Raw genomic sequence first — 13,041 nt, 5'->3', positions numbered from 1 at the left:
TTAATTAATTAATTAATGTAATAAATAATTTTATATTTACTTATTATAAATTTTAATTATTAATTTAATATTTGCTGTATGAATATTAATTATTATGTCTGCCTACACATAGCACAAAAGTCAACCCAGGTAACATGGTCGGAACATTTCAGCAATACTGCGGCGACGTTACAACATTTCAAGGGCCTTATTGTCGAAAAACCTCACATACGAAAATAGTCGCTGCAAATTGTTACAATTCTGTCATATGGGTGTATCTAAACCTATATTTTTCAAATATTAATTAATTGCAAATAGTTGTTCCAAGGATCAACTAAAAAATCAATATTTTCAACAAATATAAAGATGGAAGAACTTTCTAGAAGGTGAGGGCGCAAGCATCGCTTTACGATTTTCGGTACGATCACGTGATCAAATAACGGTCGCGGCGCGACCGCCTTGACATTTCATGGAAAATTCCCATTTCTGAGCTGAAAACTCCCCCCCCTCCTTTTTGTTTATGTATATATGTACATCCCCTCCAATCGTTTGCCCCCGCTGCGCCATTCGTCGTTTATAATGCGGAACCCCAACCACGTGACTGTCGGCACCTATGTACTTTCTCCCACTCCTACGAAATTCTCGATCCCCCACCAGGCCAAAATACAAGACCGGATGTGCGGCAACGTCGCAGCTGTTAAGTACATAAGACGGAAAAGAGGGGGGAACCGAGGGGGAAACCGAGGGGGGGGACTGAGGGAGCGAAAGGGAGGGAAAAGGGGGGAGGTAAGCGGGAGAGACGAGGAGAGAGTATGAGAAAGAACTGGCAACGTGTGCCACATTCAAATCTGATCTGAACCCCAGTCGGCTTCTTAGCAAAACAGTAGAAAACGCGGAACGAGAGAGAGTCGCGAACGACGTGTTGCTTCGTGTATGTACGTCTGTCACTATGTCATATCGCGCACCGGCGAAACGAGTCGAGACCCGGTAGTGCGCATCAACAGCGACATCGGCGGTGTGTTACGACGCGGTGTGTGATATACGCAAACGTATATGTGAGACGCGCTTAGTAAATGTATTGAGACGCGCTCAGACACGTTGAGACGTGTTTCTTCGTTGGCTCTCTTCCTCTTTCTCTCTCTTCTCTCTCTCTCTATCTCTTTCTCACACACACAACACACACCGACACACACATACTCTCTCTTTCCTAGTTTTACACGCTTACCACGTTCGAAGAAGTAACAAAACTCAACGAACGCGTCTTTACCGTGACGGGCTTTCCCTCGCGCGTGCCGACTACGACGCGACGACGGCGACTTATTCTTCCGGTTCCTTTGTCAATCACTTACGAATTTTCGCGCGCGCTCGTGCCCGCGCTCGTCGGCTCGCAAGCACTCAATTTCATGTAAATGTCCCGGGTGCGCATAGTGGCCGTAGCACGAATCAGATTCCACACGACGACGTGGAATTATGTGCATGGATGTCCAGTTTAACGAGAAGATGGGCGACAAGAGCACCGACGAGGACGTACAGATCATCGACGTATTCATCAACAAAGGTAAGATTGAGGTTAGGTAGGTAGGTAGCGACCGTAGCGACAACAGTTGTTGAGTTCTACGAGTTTGAGGAACTTATGCTTTAGTGAGTTTAGAATGGTGGCGGCAGTGGCAATGATAGTGGCAACGATGGTGGCCATAATGGCGGCGGTAATAGCGAGGGTTCGCGCGCGTATCTTTATCTCCTCCCCTTTCCTCGGTCGCTCTTTTACGTGCGATTTCACCGTCCTCGTTCTTCGTGGCGCATAGAGTACGATCCCCCTTCTACGACACGTTAACGTTGGTACCAAAGAGTCGCGGAAGACTCGCGGGCACGTCTTCCGCAAGACGCGCTTTTCGCGTGTTACCGGCGAAACGTGGTAGTACCGGTAGAAACATGAGCGTCTGTGCCGTAAGAATGTTTGTGTTAATAAATGTCGGTATTAGAAAACTATAAATATTAACGAGGTGTCGATGACCGCCTACTTGAGCCAGCGGCACACGATGCACGGTTTCTTATTTTATTGCTTGCGTTCTGGTAAATTGTTAGAATCGCACCACGCAATGTAATTAATTTCTGGTAGTTGCACTATATTTTCTAGCAGTTTAATCAAATGCAAAGTAATCAAGCGAGAAAACATACATCGTGTGCCGCTGGCTTTAATAAATGCAAACATCTTGTTCTCATTCGTGCATCAAATCTTACTAAAATTTTGCAGTTCCTAATATATCTACATATCCTCGCTGTATCATTGCACGCGCACGAACGCACACGAACGTACCGGACTAATGTATGCGACGCATAAGTATGCACGGATACATGGGGTGCGTTCCGAGTTACGCATGAAACGCTTGATGTATCGTTTTATCTCTTATTATTTGGTGAACAAGGACAAAGCATGATGAGCTTCATGCATAACTCGGAACGCACCCGGTCGTTTGCGCATGCACATATGTATATTTTTGAGTACAAGATTATAGAAAAATTACGCAAAGGAGGGCTTTTATAAAAGGTACATCGATCTGTTATTTGATACATTAAAATTTAATTACTGCTTTTGTAGGACACGTGATACATTGTGTTCTACACGGATCTATTTTTTATTCCCGCATCAGATTGCTCTGTAATTTTCTCGTTCTCGCCAAATATATAGCGAATTCGGTCACTTGCATTACACTAGATCAGTGCATAAGTATTAAAAGCTGCTTTACATGAAATTAGCAAAGTTAAATTGTAAAAATATATAAATATTTTAAACGATTAACTATCTACTAATGACTTGTCACATTATTTAATAAAATATATATATCATTTCATTGTCAAAGTTGATTATATTATATCACTGCATTGATATATTTTATATAAAGCAGCTTTTAATATGTACTGATCCAATATAGTGCGAGTGATCGAATTCACCAATATACGTTCCGAATTATGCACTATATATATATATATATATATGAGAAGCGCATGATGCATCATTTGTTCTTGTTGTTCACCAAATAATAAAGAAGGATGAAATAACACATCATGTGTAATTCGAAACGCACCCCTACTTCACTTTAAAATTTGTTCAAAGGTTTGTTCGCGTCGCATGCTCCAACATGTTCCAATATGCTCTTGCCTTTTACTCACTCCAACGCGCTTGATAGAGAGTGCTTTCCATTTGATGACCCAAGTCGACACAAGCCGTCGTTCTATCCTTCTTGACATTCGGAAAGTGACAAAGATAGAACGACACTTGTGTCATTAAATGGAAAGCACCTAGAGTGAGTAGGAGCATGTTGGAGCATGTTGGAGCTTGCGACGCGAACAAACCTTATAAGTGTACATTGTAGCCATAGAAAATATCCTCTTGTCAACACGGACCGAAGTCCATGACTTTTCTCTTTTATGGCTGATTACAATGAGAGTAATTATGGCCGATTATTCTCCTTACATTCGATTGTGATTGATTCAATTTTTTACGGATTACACAATTTTACTTCCATTGTAGACGGCCCATTATACAAATTCACAAGTATTAATCCCGAAACATAATGGATATAGTGAGTTTTAAGTTGTAAAATGTTAGCCAATCACAGTTGAATGTGAGGAGAATCGAGAGGAGAATAATCGACTACGATTAGTTGATTTCTTACCTTAAGTAAGCTTAAGGCTTACTATATTTATTGTATTTCGAGACTTTGATCCGGTTTCATCAATGTAAGATTAATTTCGGTTCTCAACTTACTGTTTATCTTTTTCTAATTCTTTTAGAAAAAAATAAAAATTAAATTGAACCGAGATTAAAGTTAATCTTACATTGGCTGAACCGGGTCTAATCTATGTCTTCTTAGAGCTACTTTATGGATATCTACTTGAAATTGGGAGAAATTCTCTATTCGAATGATTTATTAAAAATCGCTGATGATTTAAACTTATTCTAAACACACACACGCATAGAAAAACGAAACGGTCAATGTAAAAATTGTCTATATAACAAGTAGAAAAGGTATATAAAACGATAGAGCTGCATTTTTACATCGAATAATATAATAGATAGCCATATTGTTTCGCGTTCTTTTTTATTAATTGAAGATACTTGAATTTCTCAATTATTTCGAGCTATAGGTAAGTATTTAATTGCGTTCAGAAATAGATCGGTATTCCAATTTGCGAAATGCCATTTCCAGAGATTCCTTACATATTTCAGTATCGATAGAATCCGCAATGATGAGATATTTAGATATTACATTAGACACGAGGTGGACATTTAGAGAACATTTCCGTGTAATACTCACAGGCCGAGAAAATGGCGGGAGCCCTTAGTCGTACAATGCCTAACTGGAGGGGCCCTAGCGAAAGATGAATGCATTGACGATTATGCGAGAGATCAGCTGGCCGTCGTTTTTATTCAGACGATACGTGAAAGACGACGTGTAACTACAACCTCTATTGATAATATTGATATTGATTTCTGCTTGCATTGAGTCTATCTGCATTGATATTGTTTTCTATATATATTTCTATCGTGATAAACCTGTTATTTACTTCATTGATGCATAGTATGAAGTACTAATCAAATATTCGGGTTAGACTTGTCATTTAAGTACTACAGTTTATTTAAAAAAAAAACTCCTTTTTTTTTCAATTTATGTTGAACTTCAATTTAATATCCAAAGATTTTTCTAGATACAACATCTTTTTTTCAATGTCACTTCCACAGTTTATCATCTTTCCGGCTTTCGACTAAAACTCCGATTTTTTTTTACCAAATCTCCGACTTTCCAGCATACGAAAAAATCTTGGTCTAACCACTTAAAATTTTAATGAGCCTTCTTCAAGTTCTCGCTTCGCTTTTCTTCTTGTTTTTCTTGTAAAAGATCCTCTAGCAGGTAGAAACCTTATAACAGAGTTACTGACCTTAAGACAAACTTTTGATTGGCCCGTCGTTTTTGTCAATTTCAGTAAGTTAGAATGAGATAGCATATACAGGATGTCTCAGAATAACCCCTAAATATTTCGTGTGCTGGTAGAACGGACTAAACTGAGTCGGAAAGTCCTCTACCACTTTTCAATTTTCGTAATAGTTAACAAGATATTAATTACTAAAAATCGTCGAATACTGGTCTTCAATAATTTTTTACTCACTTGCGAAAATACAAAATGGTACAGAACTTTTCGACGCAGTTTAGTCTGCACTACCAGGATATGAAATATTTGGCGGTCATTCTTGGACATCCTGTATAAAAAGACAATATTCCTGTGTAACAAATCAAACTAACAAAGACTCCTTATAAATCAAAAGAAATTGGAAAGAATAAGAGCAATAGGAATCAGGCGCAGAAGACGTCGCGGGTTTGTGTTGTCTCTGAAGAAGGCTCAAAAGTGAGCCGAAACATGTAAGCGCGTTTAGTAGAATACTAAAAGAAGTTTTACGCTTTATGGGTGTATTATTTGCGCGACGTCTTCTGCGCCTGATTCCTATTGCTCTTATTCTTTCCAATTTCTTTTGACAATATTCCTGTTTTTTTACTTTTGTTTTGACAAAATTGCTCGAGGCTAGACTCTGTTACAGAATCTTCAGTTAGATTTGATGACTTTTTCTGTTAATAACCGTGCTGCAATGAAGTTTCAGTTTTGGCAATTTCGTCGATCAGTAGTTGAATACTAGTCAAAAGATAGCAACTATGTGTGGTCACTTTCCATACAATATCTTGCAGCAACATTAATCGTTGAGCGTTACTTGTATTTTTTTACTAAACATCTTCGCTTTGTCTCGTCGACACTCAACACAATATACAGAATGTTTGGAATTTAAATGTTAAAACTTCGGGAGCGTGTAGGAGATCGATAAACTAAGAAAAAAAAGTCCTATAGAGACATGCTCGTTTTTGCTTTGTTTTGGAGAAAATTGCAAAAAAGACAAAACGTAGTTGCTTCGTTTTCGTACTGCCTTTGAAGTATTATCATCACTGAAATTGTGCACGAAAATAATAATAATAATTTCATTTTCAGGTAAAAACTTTTTTGTTTGTTTACCGTTCTGCCTTTATCCTGTAAATTTGTCAATTACTCGTTAGAAGTTATCGAGTGAATTACTTCTGTCACAATATGCCGCGTACATATTCTAACGTTGAATATGCTGGTTTTCGTGTATGGCTTCTGCGACAAAGGTCAACATTTTGAACAATATCTACATTAAGCAAGTGAATAAATAGAATATGAATAAGTAATGAGAAAATACAAAAATGAAAACTACATTTTGTCTTTTTTTGCTATTTTCTTCAAAACGAAGCAAAAACAAGCATATCGCTACAGAACTTTTTTTCTTAGTTTATCGATCCTCTACACGCTTCTGAAGTTTTGACATTTAAATTTCAAACACCCTGTATATTTATCTTTATCCTAAGTGCATTTTTGGAGATTTAAACAACGCGAATAGACCCATTTGCAATGTTACTGCTGCAATAATGCTAAAATGATCTGTGCTATATGTATTGCAAAGCTTGCTATTTTTTATTATTTAGATAATATATTATACTATTAAAACTAGTTAATATATATTTTTCTATACATGTCTTAAATTTTAATGCTTGATAAATATTAACATGCTTATTTAAAAAAAAAAAACAGATTGATTTGTTTCTCTTTCAAATTCAAAAAAATTATACATATGAATTTTATTTTAATAATCCCTGACATATATAATTAATTAAATTAACTTTTTAATATTTAAAAAAAAAATAGATTGATTTGTATGTCTTTCAAATTCAAAAAAATTATACATATGAATTTTATTTTAATAATCCCTGACATATATAATTAATTAAATTAATTTTTTAATATTTAAAAACTTCATTTATACGTTACTATATAATTAGATTAGTTGAATTTAAAATGTAACTTTTAAAATTTTATTTTATATTTTCAACTAAAAAAAATTATTATTAAAATATTGTTATAAAAATCGGACATTTGAATAGCTCTCTTATACCTGCGATTTTATCTGTATTTCGATATCAAATTATCTTTTCTATCTATATTTTTAACTTGGGAATTGAGAAAATTGTTAACACTTTAAATCAAGCGAATAGAAAGATCACAGCTATATTAATTTTTTTTATCAAAAACTGATTGATATAAAAAATGTTGACATACGTTAGTTTTTTTATTTATAAGTTTTCAACAGAAAGTAACACAGCTATAGTTTCCCACGCTCTTAAACCTATGACACACGATGCATTTTTTCTGCCGAATTGCTTGTATTTTAATAAATTGCTAAAAATTCTGAGTTATATGTGCAATTCCAGTATTTCACTAAAACGCAAGCAATCCAGTAGGAAAAAATGCATCGTGTGCCATAGGCTTTACTCTGTATTTTCTAGCTCTATGCTTTTTCTTGGTCAAAAACGAAAAGCGGCTGAAAGAGAATAAATTTGTCAATATCGAATTTAAATAAAATCACAGGTGACATCGAGCAGCATTAAAAAATACGAGTTTGATTATCATTATAATTTATAACAGTAAAGAAAACATTTGAATCAATTGATATACCTATTTCATAAGGATGGCCAATTTGAACAAGACCACAGTTAAGTAATAAGTTCGATTTAAAAATGTTTTTTTAAATACAATTTCAGAAAATTTTGGGATATCATTTCATATGTTTCTTATGTATGTAATTGGTATATATAAGACTGCTGATCCTTATTTAATATCACAGGTGCGTTTACTTGGTAGGATGATGTCATAGTTTATTTAAATCAACCCGTAAGATGATCTTTGACTAAAGGCGTTATCTCATCGTTATAATTATAATTGATAAAAAGGGATTTGAACTTGAAAAGAATTGCATGTTTGAACTCTTAAGAGAAGAAAAGTACAATAGTGCAGAAATTTTACTTTAGATTCCTATATCTCTGGATCGGTATACACGATATAAACTAATTAGTTTACATACACATATATGTACGCTAATACTATTTTATGCGCTTACACTTATGTATGGGTCATCGATATAAAAAGTTATATATGTTATATTTTTGTTACTAGATGTCGGTCTATTTAAAATAATTTTATTTAAAACATATGAATTTTAAATTAAAAACTAAGAAAGTTATTTAATATTTATTATTTTAAATAACTTTCTGATGTTTCTTATTTAATATTTTAAATAAGTATTTAGAATTTTTTATATTTTTAAAAACTAAAATATATGTTACAAATAAACAAAATCATAAAAAAAACAACTTTGTATTAGAATGTTTATTTAAAATACATATTTCTTATTTAAAATATAAAATAAGTTATTATTTTAAATGAGTTTTCGAAATTAATTTCTTATTTAAATCAATTTCTTATTTCATATAAAATGAATTATTTTTATATTTTAAATAAGTTATATCAGTTATTTTACCGAGTCCTGATATATACATGTATAACAGAAATATAATATATATAATTTTTTTAGCGTTACAATAGTGTGATCTTTTTCCACGACTATGAAGTCAAAGAGTTTAGCATACTAAGTCGAAAAAGATTACATTTCTTGTTTTTCAAGTAACGGAACTTACAAATACGCATACACGCACATGATGAAGTTCTGAATATTTTAGTTATAATATTATTCTCGGCAATTAAATTAGGATATAAGTTTCATTTCCCCACACAATGCGATGCCTCACTTGTTCAGCATTCACATTAATACGTTTGTGGACAATGCAAGTAGTACGCTTTGTAGAGTGATATAAAAAAAATATGGTGTAGTCCTAGAATAGGAATTCCTTTTATATTTGTCATGCAAAGTAAAGCGAAGGTTGTCTCTCTTAAATTTCGTGAAATTGCCTCGCGGTGCGTCTCCCGCGCTATTATTACGAAAGTATGAATTTTCCATACGTCGTACCGCTCGCCGTCAAATCGTTTCGCGTAGCGCAGCCGTGTTTCTATGTAATAATGCGATGTGCCGGGAACGCACCAGGGCGCTTGTTTGTTGTAACCGCGCATCGTGTAACGCGGAGCTGGGCTTACTCGCTGCGAGTGCGCCCAGCCGGCTCGCTCGCGCGTATATGCATATACACGGTACACGGGTGGTACGTGTGTGTGTATGTGTGTGCGCGTTATGTACAACCGGAGCGAGAGCCGGGAGGGACATATGCGGCCCCGCGCGCTCCCGCACGCGATACATAATGTATCCGCCCTTATGTACTACATAAGGAGCGAATAGTGATGTAACAAAGAGGCAAACTCCATCGGAGAGAGCCGAGCGTCACCGAGGGCTGTTCGTGGCAAGCGCGCTATGCCTCTCGCAAGTCGCGTGCTCTCGGTATCGCGTAGGAGCGCGCGGCGCCCCGCAAACCTCGTCAGCTGCTACGAGCGAACGGCGCCATATGCAATTTCACGTGAGCTATGTGATGGAAAAAAAGAAATGCGCTCGTAAAGAATGGATGGAAGAGCGCGCACGGATGGCGGGCACGATATACCGCGCTGGATTTTTTTTCAATTCGCGACCTTTGCTCCCTTTACGTTTGCTCTATTTTACTTTCCGCGATCATCCCCGTGGAAGGAGAAGTGGGAAAGCGGCGCGCGAGCGGCGTGACCTTCATCTGGTCTCTCGTCGATTCTCTTTGTCGGCCGCGAGAAGGAAATGCTTATTAATTCGTTTTGTTGCGAAATTCGTCCGCCTTCTATTCCGCTCGCACGCGTATATTAGAGTACCGCGAGCGTTGCGTAACTATCATCATGGTCATACTTTCGCAAAGTACAGGAAATAGGATGAGCCACTATCGCGAGCGGCGATAGAGAACGACGGGAATGCGCGTGAGAGAGCGAGCGAGAGAGCGACGACACGGAAGAAAGATGGGGAAAGGCGCGAGTTATAGCAGAACACAGATAGATTGGAGGAGAATATATCCGTCCCGCCACCATATTGGTCTTTCAGTAATCCCCTCTGCTCGCACCGCCTACGCTCACCGATCTTTTCCCCTACTCTATTTGTCCCCCACCTCTCTTCATCCCCTCCTCTGAAACAAATATGCCTTTTGTTCGGCATAGCAACAGCGGTGTTAGAGGACTACTATAAATAGATTGCTACGACTTTCCAGTGTTGCCAAAACGACTGGCCCAACGTGCTGCGCAGTAAAACTACCATCAAGGCCGCAACGGCAACGTCGCATTGCTCGATGCGATATGACCTAATCAACCAAGTATTCGATGTACTGTACTCTACTGTTTCTTATACAAGGACTCTCTATAAAACTTAACAAGCTCGGAATGTGCATTGAATAAATAATAAACGCTCGTATCTGAATATCTTGTATTTGCAAAATTTTGGAAATTGTTCTGATAAAAGAAAGATACGAGAGGGAGATCAATTATTTGGGATATGCTGAGAAAAACGCGTAAGGAATCTTTAACTTGTATACAATTGCGCTTGGAATTACCAAAGAAACGTATTCGCTATAGTAATTTTTTTTTATTGCAAGTTTCTCAAGTATCGATCAAGCGACGTTGCTTTTCCACGCGCGCGTTTCTATGTATTCGCCTATATGGCTGAAAAGTGGAGACGCGAGGGAGGGAATGGGCGTGCCCGGAGCGCGAGAACCGGCAACGCCGCGCTCGTAAATCATGATTAAAATAATAAGTATAATACATATGTAGTATATAGGCGGCCGGCGAGTTTATATACGTAAGAACTGCGCAATGGCATGAGCGGGAGCCAACGTCTGGCTGGGTTCTGCGCACCTTTGGTACTCCCACTCCGGGTATGTGGCCCCCACTATCGGAATAAATCCCACGGGTGAGCTCCAGGAGTGATGAAGAGCAACGAATCAAGCGCGGGAGTTAGAGAGGGGCGGAGGGGAAGAATGGAGGGAGGGATGGCGAGAGGGATGGGGGGAGGGTGATACCTGGAAACCACGACTATATACCCCCGCGTGCGTTTACCAATCTTGGCACTTTGCCTGAAAGAGCATATCGACCGTGCGATGTTGTCACATCGTCCGCGCGATCTTACACGCCAGTCCTGGCTACTCTTTGTTTTTTTTACGTGCGCGATTCGAGATGGGCGGTCGTTTAGATTATCTATCCACGCATCTCGCTATCGCGCGTCTCCCTCCGCCTCCCTCAGCGCGCCTCCCCTTATCCTCTCAGAAAATCTAAGGCACTGCGACCAAAGTGAAATGTTCACGCTTCAAATGAAAGAGGTCTTTTTCTTTCAAGGGTCAATATATGCCGAATGTTTGATACGTTTATTGCAAAAGTGACGAAATACCATCTTTTCCAGGGTAGTAAAAAAATTCTAATGAGAGTCAACGACAGCATGGACATAAAGTTGGCTCTATAGCCAATTTCTAATCCTATATTCAATAATTGCTTCTAACGACGTATATGGGATTGTCGTGTATAATATGCTATATGTGGATTGTTTTATCGTTCTACTTCTCTAGTTTCTTTTCGTTCTTTCATGCAAAAAAAAAAAACAAATGTTGAAAGCAATGGTTTATTCATGTATACAGCATAGATCGTCGCTTCAAGTATTTTAAAATTTTACATAGTACATTTTATCCGAGAAACATCCTGGGAATGTCCTCAGGAGATACGACGTTCTTGGGACATCTTTAGAATGTTTTTTGGAGATACGATTCTACTTCTCTCTCTAAATTGTTTATAATCCTATTACTATGGGCTATGATTATCTCTTAAGCCACAACTGTACTTAACGGTGATGTCATTTACAAAAATTTTCCTTAAGCTTGACTCTCAACTATAGTTATGAAAACTATATTTATTTAAGTTTTAAAGCGTCTTGTTTGAAATACAGAATGCAAATGAACTTCTATCTTAAGCTGCTCAGACTGCAGATTGAAATTAATCAATTAGAAGGAAGAAAACTAATAATAAGTAAGTCAGCTTTGCTTTGATTGATCAAATTCAAGCTCAATATTAATCTCCAGATATCTCTGATACAGGTTTTACGGTGATTGATAGAAGAAGATTCGAAATTTTTTTTACCTACAATTTAAAACTTTATAGTATCAATCGTAGAAATTATACAATCGCTCAAAAATTTTCGAAGCGAAGGACTCAATCACGGAAATATACGAATATTGTAAGGGAGCATTTATTCACGGTCATTCTAATCGTCATCACAGAGTTTACATGCATCTCACAGAGATACATCATTATCTGAAATTAATAGAACCCGCGTGAGATCGATAATTCGGTTTCATTCCGCGTGTACTTTCTCTGTTGCCTTCTATATACGAGAGTAACATTCTGCATGTACGATTGAGACTCGGGATTTACGTGAAATCTATCGATCGCAAAAGGCTTTGCGCATCGTTCACAAAATGATACACACGTTTCGAACTTCCTAGCAATTGCCTCGGAGATAACTTATTCTTAAAAAATAATAAGTATATGAAAAAATAATAACTAGCGTCTATAACATATACATATAATATATATTATATAGTATTTTCGTACATTTTATACGATATTTTCCGAGAATACGGCCCCTGAGATTCGATTGTGAGGTGAACATTACAAAAACGGGCGACTTCATTGGAATGTTTATACTTTGTAATTAGTTGATACATAAATTTGCTCACTTTTGTTGCTCCATTTTCATCAAGCTGTGCGATATACAATCGAATCTCTGGGAGTTGATTGTGTATCTTGAATTAAAATGAAAATCACAAAAGTGAGTAAATTCACTAAATATTGACCAATGAAATTATACGTATTTAACGAATTTGCTCATTTTCTTTTTGTAATTTTCACCTCATTTCAAGATACGCAATTCGCATTCGCGTGTACAGGGTATCGCGAATCGGCGCGTCACTTCCGGACATGGACTGGCCACTGATCGATCGGTACGCGTCAAGTATCAATATCAGGGTATTAGAAAACACATCTTCGGAGACGACGGCACGTTCGGTGGGACGTCGCGCTGTCACTGCCGCGCGGTCGACCGTCGTCGGACGCGAGGCGTCGCGTCGCGTCGCGTCGCGTCGCCGTACCGTGCCGCGGACAAGGAGGAGG

General features: G+C 37.6%; 1 protein-coding gene across 1 annotated transcript in view; it reads left to right on the top strand.

The window, feature by feature from the left end:
- Positions 1 to 808: 808 nt before the first annotated feature.
- LOC108728157 (uncharacterized) overlaps positions 809 to 13,041 on the top strand; it is a 22,694-nt gene continuing 10,461 nt past the window's right edge. Inside the window, exon 1 of the mRNA XM_018456570.1 lies at positions 809 to 1,537. Coding sequence (XP_018312072.1) covers positions 1,450 to 1,537 — 88 coding nt within the window. The 5' untranslated portion in view covers positions 809 to 1,449. The remainder of the gene's footprint in view (positions 1,538 to 13,041) is intronic.

This window comes from Mycetomoellerius zeteki, unplaced genomic scaffold, assembly GCF_001594055.1.
Source record: "Mycetomoellerius zeteki isolate Tzet28-1 unplaced genomic scaffold, Tzet1.0 scaffold58, whole genome shotgun sequence".
In the NCBI taxonomy this organism is placed as follows: Eukaryota; Metazoa; Arthropoda; class Insecta; order Hymenoptera; family Formicidae; genus Mycetomoellerius; species Mycetomoellerius zeteki.
The sequence above is the reverse complement of the archived record's forward strand: the minus strand, read 5'-3'. Positions and strand labels throughout refer to the sequence as shown.